General features: G+C 42.5%; 1 protein-coding gene across 1 annotated transcript in view; it reads left to right on the top strand.

Moving 5' to 3' along the window:
• The window catches only part of arb2a (ARB2 cotranscriptional regulator A), a gene marked incomplete at its 3' end in the record, with an annotated part of 105222 nt that overhangs the window by 66200 nt on the left and 23350 nt on the right, over positions 1-15672 (top strand). The window contains exon 8 of the mRNA XM_023400954.2: positions 6035-6154. Within this exon, the coding sequence (XP_023256722.1) occupies positions 6035-6154 (120 nt within the window). The remainder of the gene's footprint in view (positions 1-6034; positions 6155-15672) is intronic.

Below are 15672 nucleotides of genomic sequence, written 5' to 3' on the forward strand. Positions count from 1 at the left end.
TCTCTCTATCTTTCTCTCTCTCTCTCCCTCCTCTCCCTTTTCTCTCTGCACACAACCCTGGTGTGGATACAGGCTGACCCGAATAAAGACATACACAGACACACACACACCCACACACATACACGAACACACACAGAGCACCTCAGGGTCATACTGGAACAAACACAGCCTTGTCTGCCTGCCCGCTCTCCTTTGCCTTATGTCAATTAATGGCTCGCAGTAATTTCACCTGACAATCCGGGCGGCAGCGCGAGGCTAGCCGAGATGTCACAGCGATGACCTTTCTGGCCCGCAGCCGCTCTTTTCTAATAAAGAATCTCACAAACCCACAGCAACTTCCTTTGTACTTTGTTAATGAGTTATTGATTTGAAACAATGCCCTGGCAAATATTGTCAGAGCGGACTGACCCCACCAAGGTCATGCTATTTTATTGTATACAGTCTGAGCACGCTAATCTGCACGTAGGATGACATGTATGCTATAGTTTTTCTCCTTTCTCTGGCAACATCTCTCTCTTTCTCACTCTCTTTCTCACTCGCTGTCTCGCTCCTAATACCGTATATCCCCTCATTGCAAAGTTGAATAGCACACCTACACATACATTATCTCTCTCTCTCTCTCTCTCACACACACACATACACACACACACACACATACACACGTGCAGTTTCCCCCCTTTTGTTAGTCTCGCACACGTTTTTCACCTCATTCTCCCTTTTCTCTGTCTCTTTCTCACATCATTATATTCCCAACTCTCCATAGGTACCCTACCTGCTAATTACCCACAATGCCACAGTCATTATTTTCCCATCTCTGCCGCTAATTTGCACTATACCTTCCATTCACCCACACTCTAGTAGACCCATCAGCTCCCAGACAGCTTCTAGCTAACTTCAGCTCTCTGTCTGCCTTAAAAGCCAGTAAAGGAAGAAACAAAGACAGGAAAGGAAGGAAAAAAGGGAAGGAGATGGCGAAGGAGTACACATCCCAGACATTGATTAGAATGCAATTGCAAACAGGTGTCGTTGAGGTCCACTTTTTAATTGTGTGCACAGAGACTTGTACGCAATCACGCAGACACAAACACAGACTAACTCACTCTAATAATCTCTTCGCTAATACCAGACTTGTAATTACATACAGTGCTTATTTGATATTTAATCATTAGGCCAAATGAAAACAATCCTGTTCGCTACTGATCAGGATATATTTAAGTGTATAATGATTGGAGTTCAGTTTACGCAGTGTGTGGCCTGAGAGCAGGAGGGGACGGAGAGATTGAGAGAGATCGGTCGGTCAGTCAGTCAGAGGTTTTGTGTGTGTGTGTGTGTGTGTGTGTGTGCGTGCGTGCGTGCGTGTATGAATGAGAGAGAGCGAGAGAGAGAGAGAGCTCCTGTGTAATTTGAGTAATTTGTTTCTACCTCTTCCTTTGCAGGAAGGAACTCTGGGATACTTTTGTTGTGTGGTGTGTTGTGTTTGTATTAGTCTTGATTCTACTTCAGCTCTCACTTCTAACACCTTGAAATACTTATTGACATTTTTGCAAGATTGGAGCCAGCACTACCCAGGCACAAGAGTCCAAACCCAATGAAGTCGTTTAGGCATCCCGTGACACTGTCCTGACACTTCTGGCCACCATTGAAAGGTTTCTGAGTGTAAAAAGTATAATGGCTTTTATCCACTAGATTCCATCCGGTCCACACTGCTCACCGACTCCCGACTAGAAATCCCAGCTCCCTCAGAAGTTTTCTGAAGTCGTGTGTGTTTTGGATGACTGAGGAGGAGGAGCAGAAGGGAGGAGCAGGGAGGTCTGCAGTGGTTGTTTGTCAGAGTGCGTTGATGTTGTTAGATTCATTGTTTCCTGTGTTGGTCAGACACTGGGTTTGTGTTGGCGTTGGGGCTGTTATTCTGGCTGCTCTCCTCTCTCTGCTTCTCATTACAGTGAATAAACACAGGGCAAGTATTGGACCGGACAACTTCTGAAGAAACAAGGGAATGTGTGTGTGTGTGTGTGTGTGTGTGTGTGTGTGTGTGTGTGTGTGTGTGTGTGTGTGTGTATTCGAGTTGCAATCTGTGTGCATGCAGCACTGGAGTATGCCTGTTTACGTGCATGTTCAAGGGTGCATGCAAGAGTGTGCGTTGTTATTGTGTAATGTAAGTAAAGGAAAGAGCTAAATTGAACAAATTCTTGAAACTAGACAATGGGAAGGCAAACCCATTCAACAGTTGGAACCACTTATGGACTGAAAGTGGGGTAGATAGTCATGCACAATGTCGCGTAGCAGGTTGCCTTGCAGTTTTAATTGTGACGTAAATTATAACATATAATCAGCCTTCTGTTGATTGGGAGGAAGCAGGAACTTGCCTGAAACCACATTTTGGTTCATTAAATCACTGTAACCTTTAGAGATGTGTAAAAACTCAATGTATACACAGACAGGTGACAAATTAAAGGAAAAACCAACATGAAGTGTCTTAAGGTGTTGGGCCACCACCAGCCACCGGAACAGCTCCAATGCAGGATGAACACCATTCTTCCAAAAGATATTGCCTCATTCGTTCTTTTGATGATGATGGTGGTGGAGAGTGCTGTCATAAACACATCGGTCCAAAATCTCCCACAGGTGTTAAACTGGGTTGAGATCTGGTGACTGCGAAAGCCATAACGTATGATTGACAGCATTTTCATACTCATCAAACCATTCAGTGAACCCATTGAGGGCATTGTCATCCTGTTTCTCCATTTTTTCTGGGTTTTCCTTTGATTTGTCACCAGTCTGTATATTGAGTATATAGCCCTTACACAGTATATTGCTCAAAGACTTGTTTGGCAGCATCCTCGCTGTACTGACTGAGCTGTCCAATCACTGAGTATATATCACTTTAATCACAAGCTGTGTGATGGAAGTACTTACACAAGATTGTACTATAGGGAGCTGTCTGCACTAGAGGTCATGATGACTGACAATAAATGCACATTAGTCCTATTTGCATGCATGAAGTGTGTGTGTAGGTGTGTGTGTGTAGCTGTAGGTGTGTGCATGTGTGGCAACATGTTCGCGAATTCCAACTCAGAGCTAAGAGAACCTGTCAAACTCATGGACTCATGGACTGCTGTCTATTTCCGCAAGTCACACACACGCACACTGTTTATACTGTATACCCCCCACGTATGGCTTGTTCTCTCTCCTTCACTCTCCTCCTCATGCTCTCTATCTATCCGTCCATCTCCTTTTCTCTGGCTCTCACACCATTTTTATTTCTTTTTGATAATAGTTAGCTGTCAGCATCTGGAGACTGTCTGGTCCTGCAGCTGCCTAGGGAGCAGATTTATACTTTATATTCTCTGCAGGGACAGTATGGATCACTATGTATGTAAACACACACAAACAGTACACACCCTCAAATGTCCCTTGACAGTCATGGCTGAAGGATGTTGGCAACAGGTGTGCAGTTGGGATACTATTCTGACAGTGCTGGCAGATGCACTCACAACATACACACACACACATACACACGTACACACCCACGTGCACTAACACAAATACACACAAACAAACTGGGGGGGAAACAGTGGAAAATAAATAAATAAGCTACGATACTGTGTGAGAGCTAGTGACAGGAAGCCAGTCTCACAGGGCGGTGTGCTCCACTGCAGCTAATTAACCCCAGGAAATAATTGCTACAATATGCAAATGCTGTTTAGATAATTCACTACACTGCCATGCCAGGTAGTCAGTCACTCTGTCGCCTGACGCTGAGGGTGTAGGCAAAGATTGTGTGTTGTTGTGTGTGTGTGTGTGTTTGTGTCTGAGGTTGGGTGATGGAGTCAGGACCACGGGGGCAGTCATTTGCCATCATGAAGACATCAAACACACAATATGTTTCTTGAAATTATTACTATTACACATAGTCTAGCAATAAAGAACATCATTCATGTTGTATTCACATGGACGGAAAAGTAATATTTTCTCAGTTATCAGTCATTGCCACATTTTTCCCGCAGTTAGTTGATATCAGCAATTTTGGAAGTTTTGATTATGTAAATGTCACTCACTCAGTCACTCACACACGCACGCACGCATAAAGATGTAATGTCCTGTACAGTGGCATACCCTGCCTAATGTGTCCTTGTCAGAGATTGTCACTAAAGGGTGGGTGGAGAGGTGGACAAAGCAGGAGAAGGAGTGTGAAGAAAAACAGGTGGAATCAGCAGAGGAGAAAAGGAAGGTAGGAGAGAGGAAAGGAGTGAGGGAGGTAGGGAGGGATGGTAGGAGGAATGGGGGGGGGGCTAATGAAATGGGCTTCATAAGGGGGGTGACATGGCGGAGGAGAGAGGTAGACTTCAAAGGACTTTGATGCCACAGCCTTTCAGACTGACAACTCTGCTTCAGCCAGCCCCTGCATACATACACACACACAGACACACACACACACACACACACACACACACACACACACACACACACACACACACGAGCGCATGCACATCACTGATGGCAGAAGGGCAGGGCAGAGTTGCCTGCTCTTGCATCACACTCTGTGAATGGAGGTGGGTGCTGACACTACAACCCCCTCATGCTAATCTAGCAGTAAACACAAACACTCTGACAGGTTAATTTACCTCTAGACCAACACAGCAACAAAAACACACATCAGCACATCATCAAATAGTACAAGCACACACAGACTTGCACACGAACTTGTACACACAGATGCGTGCAAGTGAAAACATCTCATCACATCACAAGCTGCCTTACTTTATTCTAAAAGTAAAGTTTAAACCATATTTTCTGTATCGTGTGTGTGTCTCTACACTTTCTCCTCAGTTGCCACGTTCATCAGAGCGAATGTTGAAGTAATTATCTTTCTGTGATAATATACTATCTCACTTTGGAAAATGCAAACACATTTATGCAAGCTAACAGGATAGTCTCTTAAGACGCCTCCTCTGTCCTTTACCTCATATCACTAATTATTTGTTTTGCCATCACATGGAAGAGTTTGACACTCAATTAACAGATGAGGTTACATTCTCTATAGGCCATGTGTTTGTTTATTTCGAGACATTCTTTTTTTTAAATATATATATATACATCTGTATGCTAATTAAGAGAAGTGTGTGTGTGTGTGTATATCATGTTTGCATTCAGTGCGGCACTATCTTAAATACAGTGTGGTGTTGCGATCTAGGTGTTTCTACTCAATGCTCAATGCTCCATGTGTAGTGTAATTTCTTGTGGGAATGTATTGTGGATTTCTATTGTGAACCAGACAGTTTGATAGGAAATCAAAGCCTAAAATCAATGTCACAAGTTCATTATCGGATGCCCTTTTCTCGCCTGTACTTTTACTATTGTTCTTTCTGGCCCTGGATAAATGCTTACATCTCTGGTTGATTTAACATGTCTTATAGTTACATGTGTGTGTCCTGCACATGTGTGTGTATGACTGTGTACATGCAGATAAGAATAAGAACATATGTAGGTATATTTATTTGTGATTGTGTGCATGGTTGTGACACTGTACCTGAGTGTGTGTGTATTTTGTATATCTCCTCATTGTTGTTTTTTCCTTTGACCTTCCCCTAGTGTCTTCCCATTATGCCTCTACTGGCGCATAGATGGGCCATTGATTCAGCAACAGGGTACAAATTAAGATTTAAACGTTACGTCACCGAGGCTATTGAATTTTACATTTAGGGCATTTGCAATATGCAAGACTTATTGATTTGCTGAAGTGTGGCTCTTTATAGAAATCACCTCAGGCCACCGCCACTTTTTTGTTTCTCTTTTATTACCTCTCTCTTTTTGGCTGGCCCTAAGGTGCCAGTTTTGATGCTGTATCATTACATTTCTGAGAATCTGACATTTCTATTGATGTTTCAGTCTCATTGGCTGGACACCTTAAATGTTTCTTAATTCCGCAGCCGTGCTTGTCAGAGTTTGTTGACAGAGTTCAAGCTCATAAGGTTTCCCTTAGTCTGTTTGGTTATGGATCTAACATTGGAGTGGCTTTTTTTTTCTGTTGCAGGAAAATGGTTCCTCCGAGGAACACGTGCTTTATGTGTGGGACCACTTTGTGTCCAAAGCCGCAGCCAAGAATGTCTTCATCATGGCCCACAGCTATGGAGGGCTGTCTTTCGTTGAGCTGGTGAGTGTTTTAGTTTTCCACTTATCCTTCCTACCTCCCACTGACATAAAGACACACTGAGACGCACAATACACTCCTGTCAGCACAATCACTCTCAGACATGTTCATGCTGGAAAATCTGCATATTCCATCTCTTATACAGACTAACATTGAAGTTTGCAATGCTACAGTACATACGGGACTAACACCCATACATGCACACAAACATATCAGTATGTAAAAACCTACATATTCTCAAACTTAGACTCACATATATACAAACATGCACCGGTCACCTCGGGGAGACGGGCAGAAGAGTGATACTGTGTGAAACATGGTGGAACAATTAAAAATAAATAGTATTTAGTTTTCTTTGAAAAAGTACTGCTTCTGTAAACAATCTGGTTCATCCTTGTCCTTGGGCGCTATCCACCTCCTCTACACACCAAGAACACAGGGAAAAGAGGGGAAAGTAGAAGGCTGTATAGCTAAATCTAGGGATGGCAATACAACAACAGTAGTACTGTTAAAGCAGATCTGCTGCATAGCATGCAGATCTCCCTGCCTTAAGAGAGACAGAGGATAGGTTGAAAGATGGTGGGAGGGAAGTGGATTTGAAGGAATTAATGGTGCACAGGGGAGGGTGAAAATAAAAGTTTGGCCAGCCTCTTGGCTTTATAACTGCACCCTTGAGCTACATGGGCCTACAGTGTGTCTTTTGCGGGTTATATGAAGGCTTCTGAGGTTAATGCTTTATTTTCTAGTCTTTGGTTTGCTGTGGTGTCCTACTGGGACCCTGCATCACATATTGATCATCACTTTCACTTCTGTTAGTGTTTCAGTGACTACAGTTAGCTAATAATAAAGCTTCAGTGTGCAGATAGCCAATACCATCAAGGTGAGTTATCCTTACTGGGTTGGTGTAGCATCTAGGAGTCATGTTTGACGGTGGGGAAGTTTATGTTTGTACCCTGCCAGCTTGCTACTTGCTGCTTGATTTATCATCCAGTCTAATATATATACACCAGTGGCATATAAACCAATGCAAACTGTACTGTACTGTGTCGTTAATGTGCTTCAAAAGGGATAAAGTGTCACTCTGGCTTTGAGTGCTTTTTCTTCCAATCTGTTAAATCCTAATCCAAAGATCACGATACAGAAACTATAAATTGAGCACACATAAATAATATTTAAGTTGTAAAGATTTAAGGTTCTGGGATGTGATGTTTAAGGTACGGAGATTGTTTACAGATAATATGAAGTTTAAAAAATATTTACTTCATGTTATAAATGTTTTTTGTTTTTGCAATATTTTGAACTAATTGTTTTCTGATAACCTGGATTTGCTTTACCACTGAAAAGGCAATATCTGCATGTGCTATTTTGGACTCATATTTCTAAAAAAAGATTTCATTTTGCAGTCAAGTATAAAAAATTAGGCATTTTCTCATGTTAATTCCAGCATAGCTCTCTGCGGCCAAATAAAATAAACAAAGCAACCAAAAGTCTGTTTTGCTATTTCTAATTTTAAAGCTTTGTGGTTTCTGAAATCCCAACAATCACTTGTATGTAGCTTACATGGCTCAGTGCCAAGCTTACAACATGCTGTGCTAGCTGTGTTAGCATTTAAAATACAGTTAGTGCAAAGGACTACCCTGTATTAAGCTCTGCTAGCTAACACACTGTGCTAGTTGTGTTCGCAAGTCTCTCTATGATCTGAGAGCTGCGTTATGTTGCCAGTCTGCTGGTTTCTTGATCTCAAGGATTTAGCTAGATTCACCACATCCCATATTATTTAGGACATACAGTATCTCTCCTCTCTTCTTAGGCAGGGGAGGAGGAGAGAGGCGGCACAATGAGGATACGGCTAGTGGGGGATTAAAGGTGGGCACTTGTCCCACTGGTGTTTTCAGGAATATTTTATTTTCTTTCTTTTTCTTTCACCTACTCTTTTTTTGTTTAGTATTTTGTAATTTTAATTTGGCTGCTAAATATTCATGCAGTGTTTTGTCCGTGACAGCCTCACAATCTCCTGGGCTTTCTCACAGTGTGACGAAGACTAGCTATTCTCTCTATTTGTATCTTTCTGTCTCTCTGTGTTTCCTTCAGTCAGACTGTGTGTGTGTGTGTGTGTGTGTGTGTGTGTGTGTATTCGTTCGTGTGTGTGTGTGTGTGTGTGTGTGTGTGTGCCTGTGTGTGTGTGTGTGTGTGCGTGTGTAAAGGCCTCGATGACGTTCTAACTTCTTTCTTTTATGTGATGTCCTTGTCATGTGAAAACCCTCTTAAAAACACTATACAGTATGTGCATATATAGCAGATTCAGTATGGTGAAGATAACATCAAAACAGAGACTTGAAAGATCCTTGTGTTCACTTTAAGTGACAGGGTGTTCGAATACGCCATTGTCAGGTTTCCCTCGAGGCCATACCAGCTTCTGTTGTCTATCAGTGTCGAAACTCCTTCACCTGTTCCAACCTGACACGAACACAAACACATAGTATATACCACATTCATTGTTTTTTATCAGCTACCATCAATTGTTTACCTGTATCAATCAAATAATTTGTTAGAAGAGAGAAGTCTGTGTTCAATTCAATCAAGCATGCATGCATCATATTTAAAATCTCAGTTTTTTCTCTTTGCACTATAGTTCATATAAAGCATTCTATGAGGCTCCACTTGAGGCTGTTTGGCTTTTTATCCAAATGCACTCAAACTTCTTCCCACTTGCAGACATGCACTTTACAGGAGTACCATATAAATATACACATGGGATTTAAAGCCGCCACTGTACTGTACATTTCTTACTTGTTATTGCTGTATTTTTGCACTCCCTCACACAAAGGCATGCGCACACTCATGCACATACGAGCACACACACATACACACACATTCATACACACACACATCGTCTACTTAATTGAGGAGAAAGTGGTCCAGCGGGACAGGACTGGAGGTGTGTGCGCATGAGCAGGCGAGTGGAGAGTGGAGCCTTGCGGGATGAACCGTTTGACACATGAGAAGACCCAGAGAAAACAAGCTGTCTGTGGGTTAATTACTACTCCCCTTTGCAGTTAATAAATACATTTCTGATCAAGCACATCAAAAAGGCCCGCCATTAATTTCTGCTGCTCGCTCCCCTTGCTCCGGAGCATGTTAGCCCCTGTTTGGAGTGCTCAAGTGTTTCATTGCAATTTGATTTCTTTTAAAACACTTCACAGTGTGTACTGACTAATTATAGATACATCAAAGAGTAGCTAACTGCCTTTGAATGAGAGCGCGAGAGAGAAAGAGAGGCTTGCGCTGCAGGGGGAAGGCTGCTCGCTCTTTCTTTGCTTCGCCCCCACCCTTTTCACCCTTTTCCCCTCTCTACCAGTCTTTAGCTATCGCAGAATCCATCCATCCATCCCAGTTCACTGTTTTGCACTTCTGTCCTTCTCTCTGTCTCTTTCTTAGCGTCTCCAGTCTCCTCTGACATCTGTTTTCATGCTTGGCCAGCCTGTTCCTCCCTGCTCCTCCTTCTCCGTCTCTCTCAGCTATATGGTTTTAAAGGAAGGATGAGTCATGTTCCCCCAGTCGTGCTACTTTGTTTTGAACCCAGTATTCCTATATTTCCTTCAAAGTGTAAGGGGTTTTAGCTTGCGGACCATCTTTCTCTCTCTGTCTCTCTGTCTTATACACCATATTCTTTTGGGTTCCAGGTTCATATTATCCTTTCTTCACCTGAGGACAAAGTCTCACCTGACAACAAACCAGAGGGAGAGGAAGAGACCGAGGGGATAAGCCCTTGCCTCCATATCGCCCTCCGCTCACCCCGTCTTTTCATCTTTATTCGTTGCAAGGAGTGGGGGGTGGTGGGTGGGTGGGGTGAACATGCAAGTAGTGGTGGTGGTGGTGATTGTGTTGAGGAGGGATTGTCTAACCCGCGCTAACCTTCCCGCTCACAGAGTGAAAAAGGAGCACTCTTATTGGATAGGACAGGGCAGCATTATATAAGGTCTTATGTAAGAATGCATCTGTCTCCCAGTACACAAATGTGTGGGTGCCAACCAGACAACCAGCCAGCCGCCACAACAGCCCTTCAAAAACATGATTACAGATTTTAAGTGTCCTCTGAGAACACGTCACATACATACAGTGCATGCTTGCAAAGTATCTGTCTGTACACTTTCTGGATGGTGCCATCTGTTTCAATCTATAATGAATATAGCTAGATTTCTCTCTGTCGTCCTTGGTTTCATGTGTGTGTACGTGTATTTGTGAGTTGTGGCGAAGTGTCAGATGTGGGAAGAGATGCTTGAGGTGAGACGGATAGATATGGAGGATTTCTTCACTCCTTGTGGACTTCATCGTTATAGTGGTGTGTGGAGGACGAGAAAGATGAAACACTGCTGGGTGAATCAGTCTGAGTCAGAGAAGTTTGTTTTACATGGCTCAGAGTTTAGAAAGTGATTGAATTTCCCTGCCGTGATATGGCATCCTTAGACCAAATTAGAGGATTTTATGTTGTGTGTTATGGGACGATGCTTTATTTGTGTTACACTGCATAGTTTTTGTCTAATCAGATTCACACGTTGAAGTACAAGAAAAGAAATGTAATTGTACTTATATTTTCTGTGCCTCTTTAAGATTTCCTATTTATCAAACAAAGATCTTTTTTTTTTCAAGCAAGCGCATTGCCATATCTCTGTGCAATGCAACTGCTTTTTAATTATTTTTCATATTTTGTTTACCAAGCCAGTCTCTAGGTTTCACTCTCTCTTACTATTCACTCCGAGCCTTTTCTCCACAATACTCAGCATCCCACAATATTCTCTGCTTTACGTCCTGTTTCGTGTCCCCATTTCCTTCATACTCCTAATTCCCCCTCTCTCGTGGTGACCCTCAGGGCAGCGGCGGTGCCAACTATGCCCTCTGTGCAGGACTCTGGGTCTGGCAGTGGTCTGTACCGCTCCATGACTGGCATGGTAACAGCCCACTGAACACACGGCGCAGTGACACACACTCCTGTTTTCCACTCCTCATCCTTTCTTACAAAATGCGTTTGGAAAATTTTATGATGATATACAGTTTAATTCACCTTTTAGAATGTCATGCAATGTTTAGTGTGAACTTCTGTGATTTTAAAGGAAAATATGTTTATTTGCTTTCTCATTGTCATCTCATTTTCTTTTTGTGTATTTAGCATGTGTAGAAATAGAGAGTTACACATTGTGGTTTATATAAGAAGAAGTAGTTAGTACATTGTGTTTTAGAAGTCTTGTCCTCATGGTAAAGTTGTTTCCATACTTTCCAAACCCTAAGATGGATTGGTGACCAGTTTGCCAACAAACACAACACAAAATGTAAAATAAGACAAATTTTTAAGTTAAGTTTTAAGTTGCAGGAAATTTTTCTTTTTTGTCGAAAGTTAGCAGTTTCCACCCTGCTTCCAGTGTTTGTCCTTTTTTCCAGACTAAACAAGTCCTCTCTGCTGAATGCACAGAGATAAAACTGATATTAGTCTTAGCACAGTGTCTTAATCCCAGTCACACAGCAAGCAAGTTTATTTAACAAGTTTATTTTCCTAAAATGTTGGTGTATTCCTTTAAACTGTGTCAAACTAAGTTCCACATTCCTATCTATCTGAAATGCTCTTCAAGGACCAGCGCAACCTTCACCTGAGTTCATCACCACACAAGCAAAAATCTCTTTAATTTGTTGACAAAATCATCCCAGCTGTGAAGACGTCCATACACAGGCTCTGAAAATCCCCTCATCTAATGTTGTATGCACGTCTCGGCCGCCTTCGAAACTCTGAGTGCTAGCCTGTCTATTGCTTCTGGAGGGGATGAAGAGAAGGTCTGTTTTTATCTCAAGGTTCTCCATAGCTGGCGGGCTTGCAAGCGGTGCAGGAGTAGTGCAGTTTCCTGTGTGTATGTCTGTCTGTGTGTGCTAGTGTGCATGTGTGTGTGTGTGTGTGTGTGTGCGCGTGTATGTCTGCAAGTGGGTGCGCACATATTGTATGGGTCTATGTTTGCCTGAGTGTACGTGTGTGTGCACGTGTGCATATGTGCATGTCTGTGTGTGTCAGCGTTAGCCTGGAGAAGCCTGTATCGTCCTGAGCAGAACAGCTTGGTGGAGAGCAGCTATCAGAGCCACGTTAGGGGAGGAGAGGAGAAGAGGGTGAGAGGCGATGATAAATGGCTGGGGCACACTAGCAGAAATTAGTGGAGCCGTATGCAAAGCTGTGGCGTTTTGTTTGATGTGAAACAAAAGGACCACCATGACAAAAGTGCCTGCCAGCCCGCACAGCAGGACAGCAGCCCTCAGGACATACACCATCACCACTGATGGTGTATGTGTATGTGCCTTTGCACGTGTGTGAACGCACTTGCGTGTGCATGTATGTTTTAATGCATGCATATCCTGCATGGTCCTGTTTTCTAGTCGTGGCTATATTGTGTATATTATCCCTCTCTGTGTTTTTATGCTCTGCTCATAATGACAGACAGTGCCTAGCCCTTTGTACACTGTGAAAAGACATGGCTTGTTCCTCAGTACAGCTACAGCATATTTGCTCTATTAAGCAGCTGAAATATAGACGTCTAATTTCTTTGTGAATGAATAGGCATCTTAGAGAGCGGCTCTCCTCTTAACATAAGGATGTAAATTGAACTGTTTAAATGTCACGGCTAGCAAGCTGATTTGATTTGAATTGATTTGCTTGTTTCTGGAAAAAAGACCTCCCTTGCCAAACCTTAGCTGCGCTGGCTGCCATAGATAGACCAAGGTCTTTCTTTCCACCTCAACAACACATTGTAGGGCTTCTGAATTCTTCTATCTGCTGTGATTATGTACAAATGGCCTTCATTTGCCATCCATTTCAAAGCTGTAGTGCTGCATTGTGACTAGAGGCAGATGACGCAGACCAAATTACAGCGGGTTTGCTGCCTGAAAAGGATACTCACACAATAGGCTTTGTGAAGTATTCCCTTCAATACATCGCCATTATTCTCACCTTTGTTGGTGTTTCTCTCTATGTTTCAGGAGCATCTTTGGATTCTAGATTACATTTGTGGTGTTGGAGAGGAGTGGGGGGTTGAAAATACTTTACTCGTGTCTCTCGTGTTATTCCATGAGTGTCTAGGGAAATTGATTTTGTGTGACAGATTCAAATTTTTTGGTTTTTTACTGCATTTTCTGATTGCTTTCATTATTAATTCTGTCTTGTTTTATTGTTATATAGTTGCAAGACAATCAAAGCTCTAAGAACATGAACACTATCTGTTGGAGTCCTTGGTTTATTTGTATTTTTTTTTACATGTGGCTCCTTCCGTTGTGCATATCCTGCTTTCCTCTCTTTAGTCAGGTTGTTTTATAATATCTCGGTAACCTGAAGGCAAGCAGCCTGAACAAACGGTGCAAAATTGCTATAGTTGGCTAGAATACAGAGTGGATCACAGCTATCCATTGAGCTGTCCTCCTCCGTCATGTGTCCTTTTGTTGCTAGCATCTTCCTGTCTGATTTTCTCATGCATCACTAACCCACAACAACTAACTAACTAGCTTATGAGTCAGGAGCTGTTATCTTATCAGTGAGCAAAATGGATTTTCTCTCCTTACTCTCCTTATAAAATGTGTATAGGTCCCTAGATTATCCTACCGTTATTGCACCACTCCCTCACAAACAGCTAACTAGGAACACCGTGGACATTAACATTATTATGATCAGTTGACTTTCTTCTCCTTTTTTTTAGAGAGTAACTATATCTAGTCAGTGGAGTAAGATAAATGCTCCTGGAGAGCAGTTACAACTCAGAAAAGGTAGACTGGTCAAAAGAAGCTCCCAGGGAAGTGATTCACCTTGTGTCTAGTGTTTTAACAACTGAACTGAACTTTGCATCAGGAGTACTGCAGCTATAACTAGATACATTTTGTCTTGTTGCCCAAACTTTAATTCTCCTTTTGAATGGTCCCGTTGAATGGTCTTGTTATTATCAAACTCTTCTATAATATTCTCAACAGCCCAGAGGCAGATATGGAGCTGTTGCTCTCACCTCAAGCTGTGATGCTGGAGCCGTCAATATACTTCAGGATTGCTTCCATACATTGTGGTTTGTATTGTTGGTTCAAGAACCCATCGTTCTCTTTCTTTTACAGTAATATTATATTTCTCTCCCTCTCAGTGATAGTTGGTAGTTTGAGTGCGCATCTGTCTATCCTTTATCATATCAGTTTCTGCTTACAAAGACAAGTCTTCCCATCTGCACTGTTACCTTTACCTTACCTACGTTACCAATTTAAGTCATGCACTGTTTTTAACTGGTCTGTGATAGGTTTTGATTGATACCAATTCCAGGCTCCAGTATATAAGGGTATTAGGAAATGTCAGCTGTTCGTTTTAAATAGTTTGTCTCATCCAGTCCTTGGTCTAACCATCCATGGTTTTAAATGGCCAAGCACGCTTTCACCAGGTCGTCACGGTTACCCACTCTTCTCTTTCGTTCCTCAAAACACACAGATGTTGCCATGGTGATGTAATTGAAAATCATTACATCTCAAACAAGTATTGTTGAGGTGACTATTCATAAGTCTCCTCTCACCTTTTTGTCTTCCTGTTTTTTTTTTTTCCTCCCTAGTGAAAAGGAAGTGAAAAATCCATCTGTCCTCAGTGCATCATTGTGCAAAGGCTCTTTTTAATCTCCCTTGTCCTGCTCCACCCACCCCATACCCCACCTCTTCAACACAGGGTCTCTTTTGCCACTTTGTGATATAAGAAGCCGAGCTACTTGAAGTTCATTTGAGTTCAGTGAAATCTTGAGGGATTCATCATTACATATTTACTGGCTGAGGCTGATCTTGCTGTAAGGTTCTACCCTCGTCCCATTGATCTAGTGCGCATGTTCACTCCCGAGGTTACGGGACGTGCTTCCATTTGCATAAGGCCCTGGGCAAGGTTCTTTCCACCATTGATTGGCCTGTCCATGAGCGCCCCGTGCCTTCTCACATTGATCACTTTGTTTTTTCCCGGAGACAGTGCTACTCAGAGTTCAGCTGCAGCTCCGGCATATCAGACCTGCCGGAGGAAGAGAGAGAGGAAGGAGACGAAAAGGAAAGAGAGAGCACAAGAGAGGGGCAAGTAGGAGTCAGAAGGGGTAGATGGAAAACTTTAGAGCCAATATCTTGATAATTTAGCATACTTTTCCTTTGAATTTTGACACTTGGGTGAGAAAACAAAATCCAGTTTCACCCTGCCACCCCTGTGTCCGCACTCCTTCAGCCTGTTTCCTGCTTGCGCAGGTAAATGCAATATAATGATATATGCTGCTTTTACAAGTGTAAACCCATTCATATAAGCACATAATGAGATTAATAATGAAACACACAGAACACTCAGTGCAGACAGAAAGATATATACCTGAATTGCTGCTAAAATTGAACAGCTCTCCTCCCTTGCTGTTCGTCTCCAGTCTCTGCTTCAACCCTGGTCTGTTTGTATGAGTGTGCTACATAGAAAATTCTCCTCTCCTGACTCCCGGTTCTGTCTTTCACTTTAT

This window comes from Seriola lalandi, unplaced genomic scaffold, assembly GCF_002814215.2.
Source record: "Seriola lalandi dorsalis isolate HSWRI2012SDOR001 ecotype SW California unplaced genomic scaffold, Sedor1 jcf7180002053097, whole genome shotgun sequence".
NCBI lineage: Eukaryota > Metazoa > Chordata > Actinopteri > Carangiformes > Carangidae > Seriola > Seriola lalandi.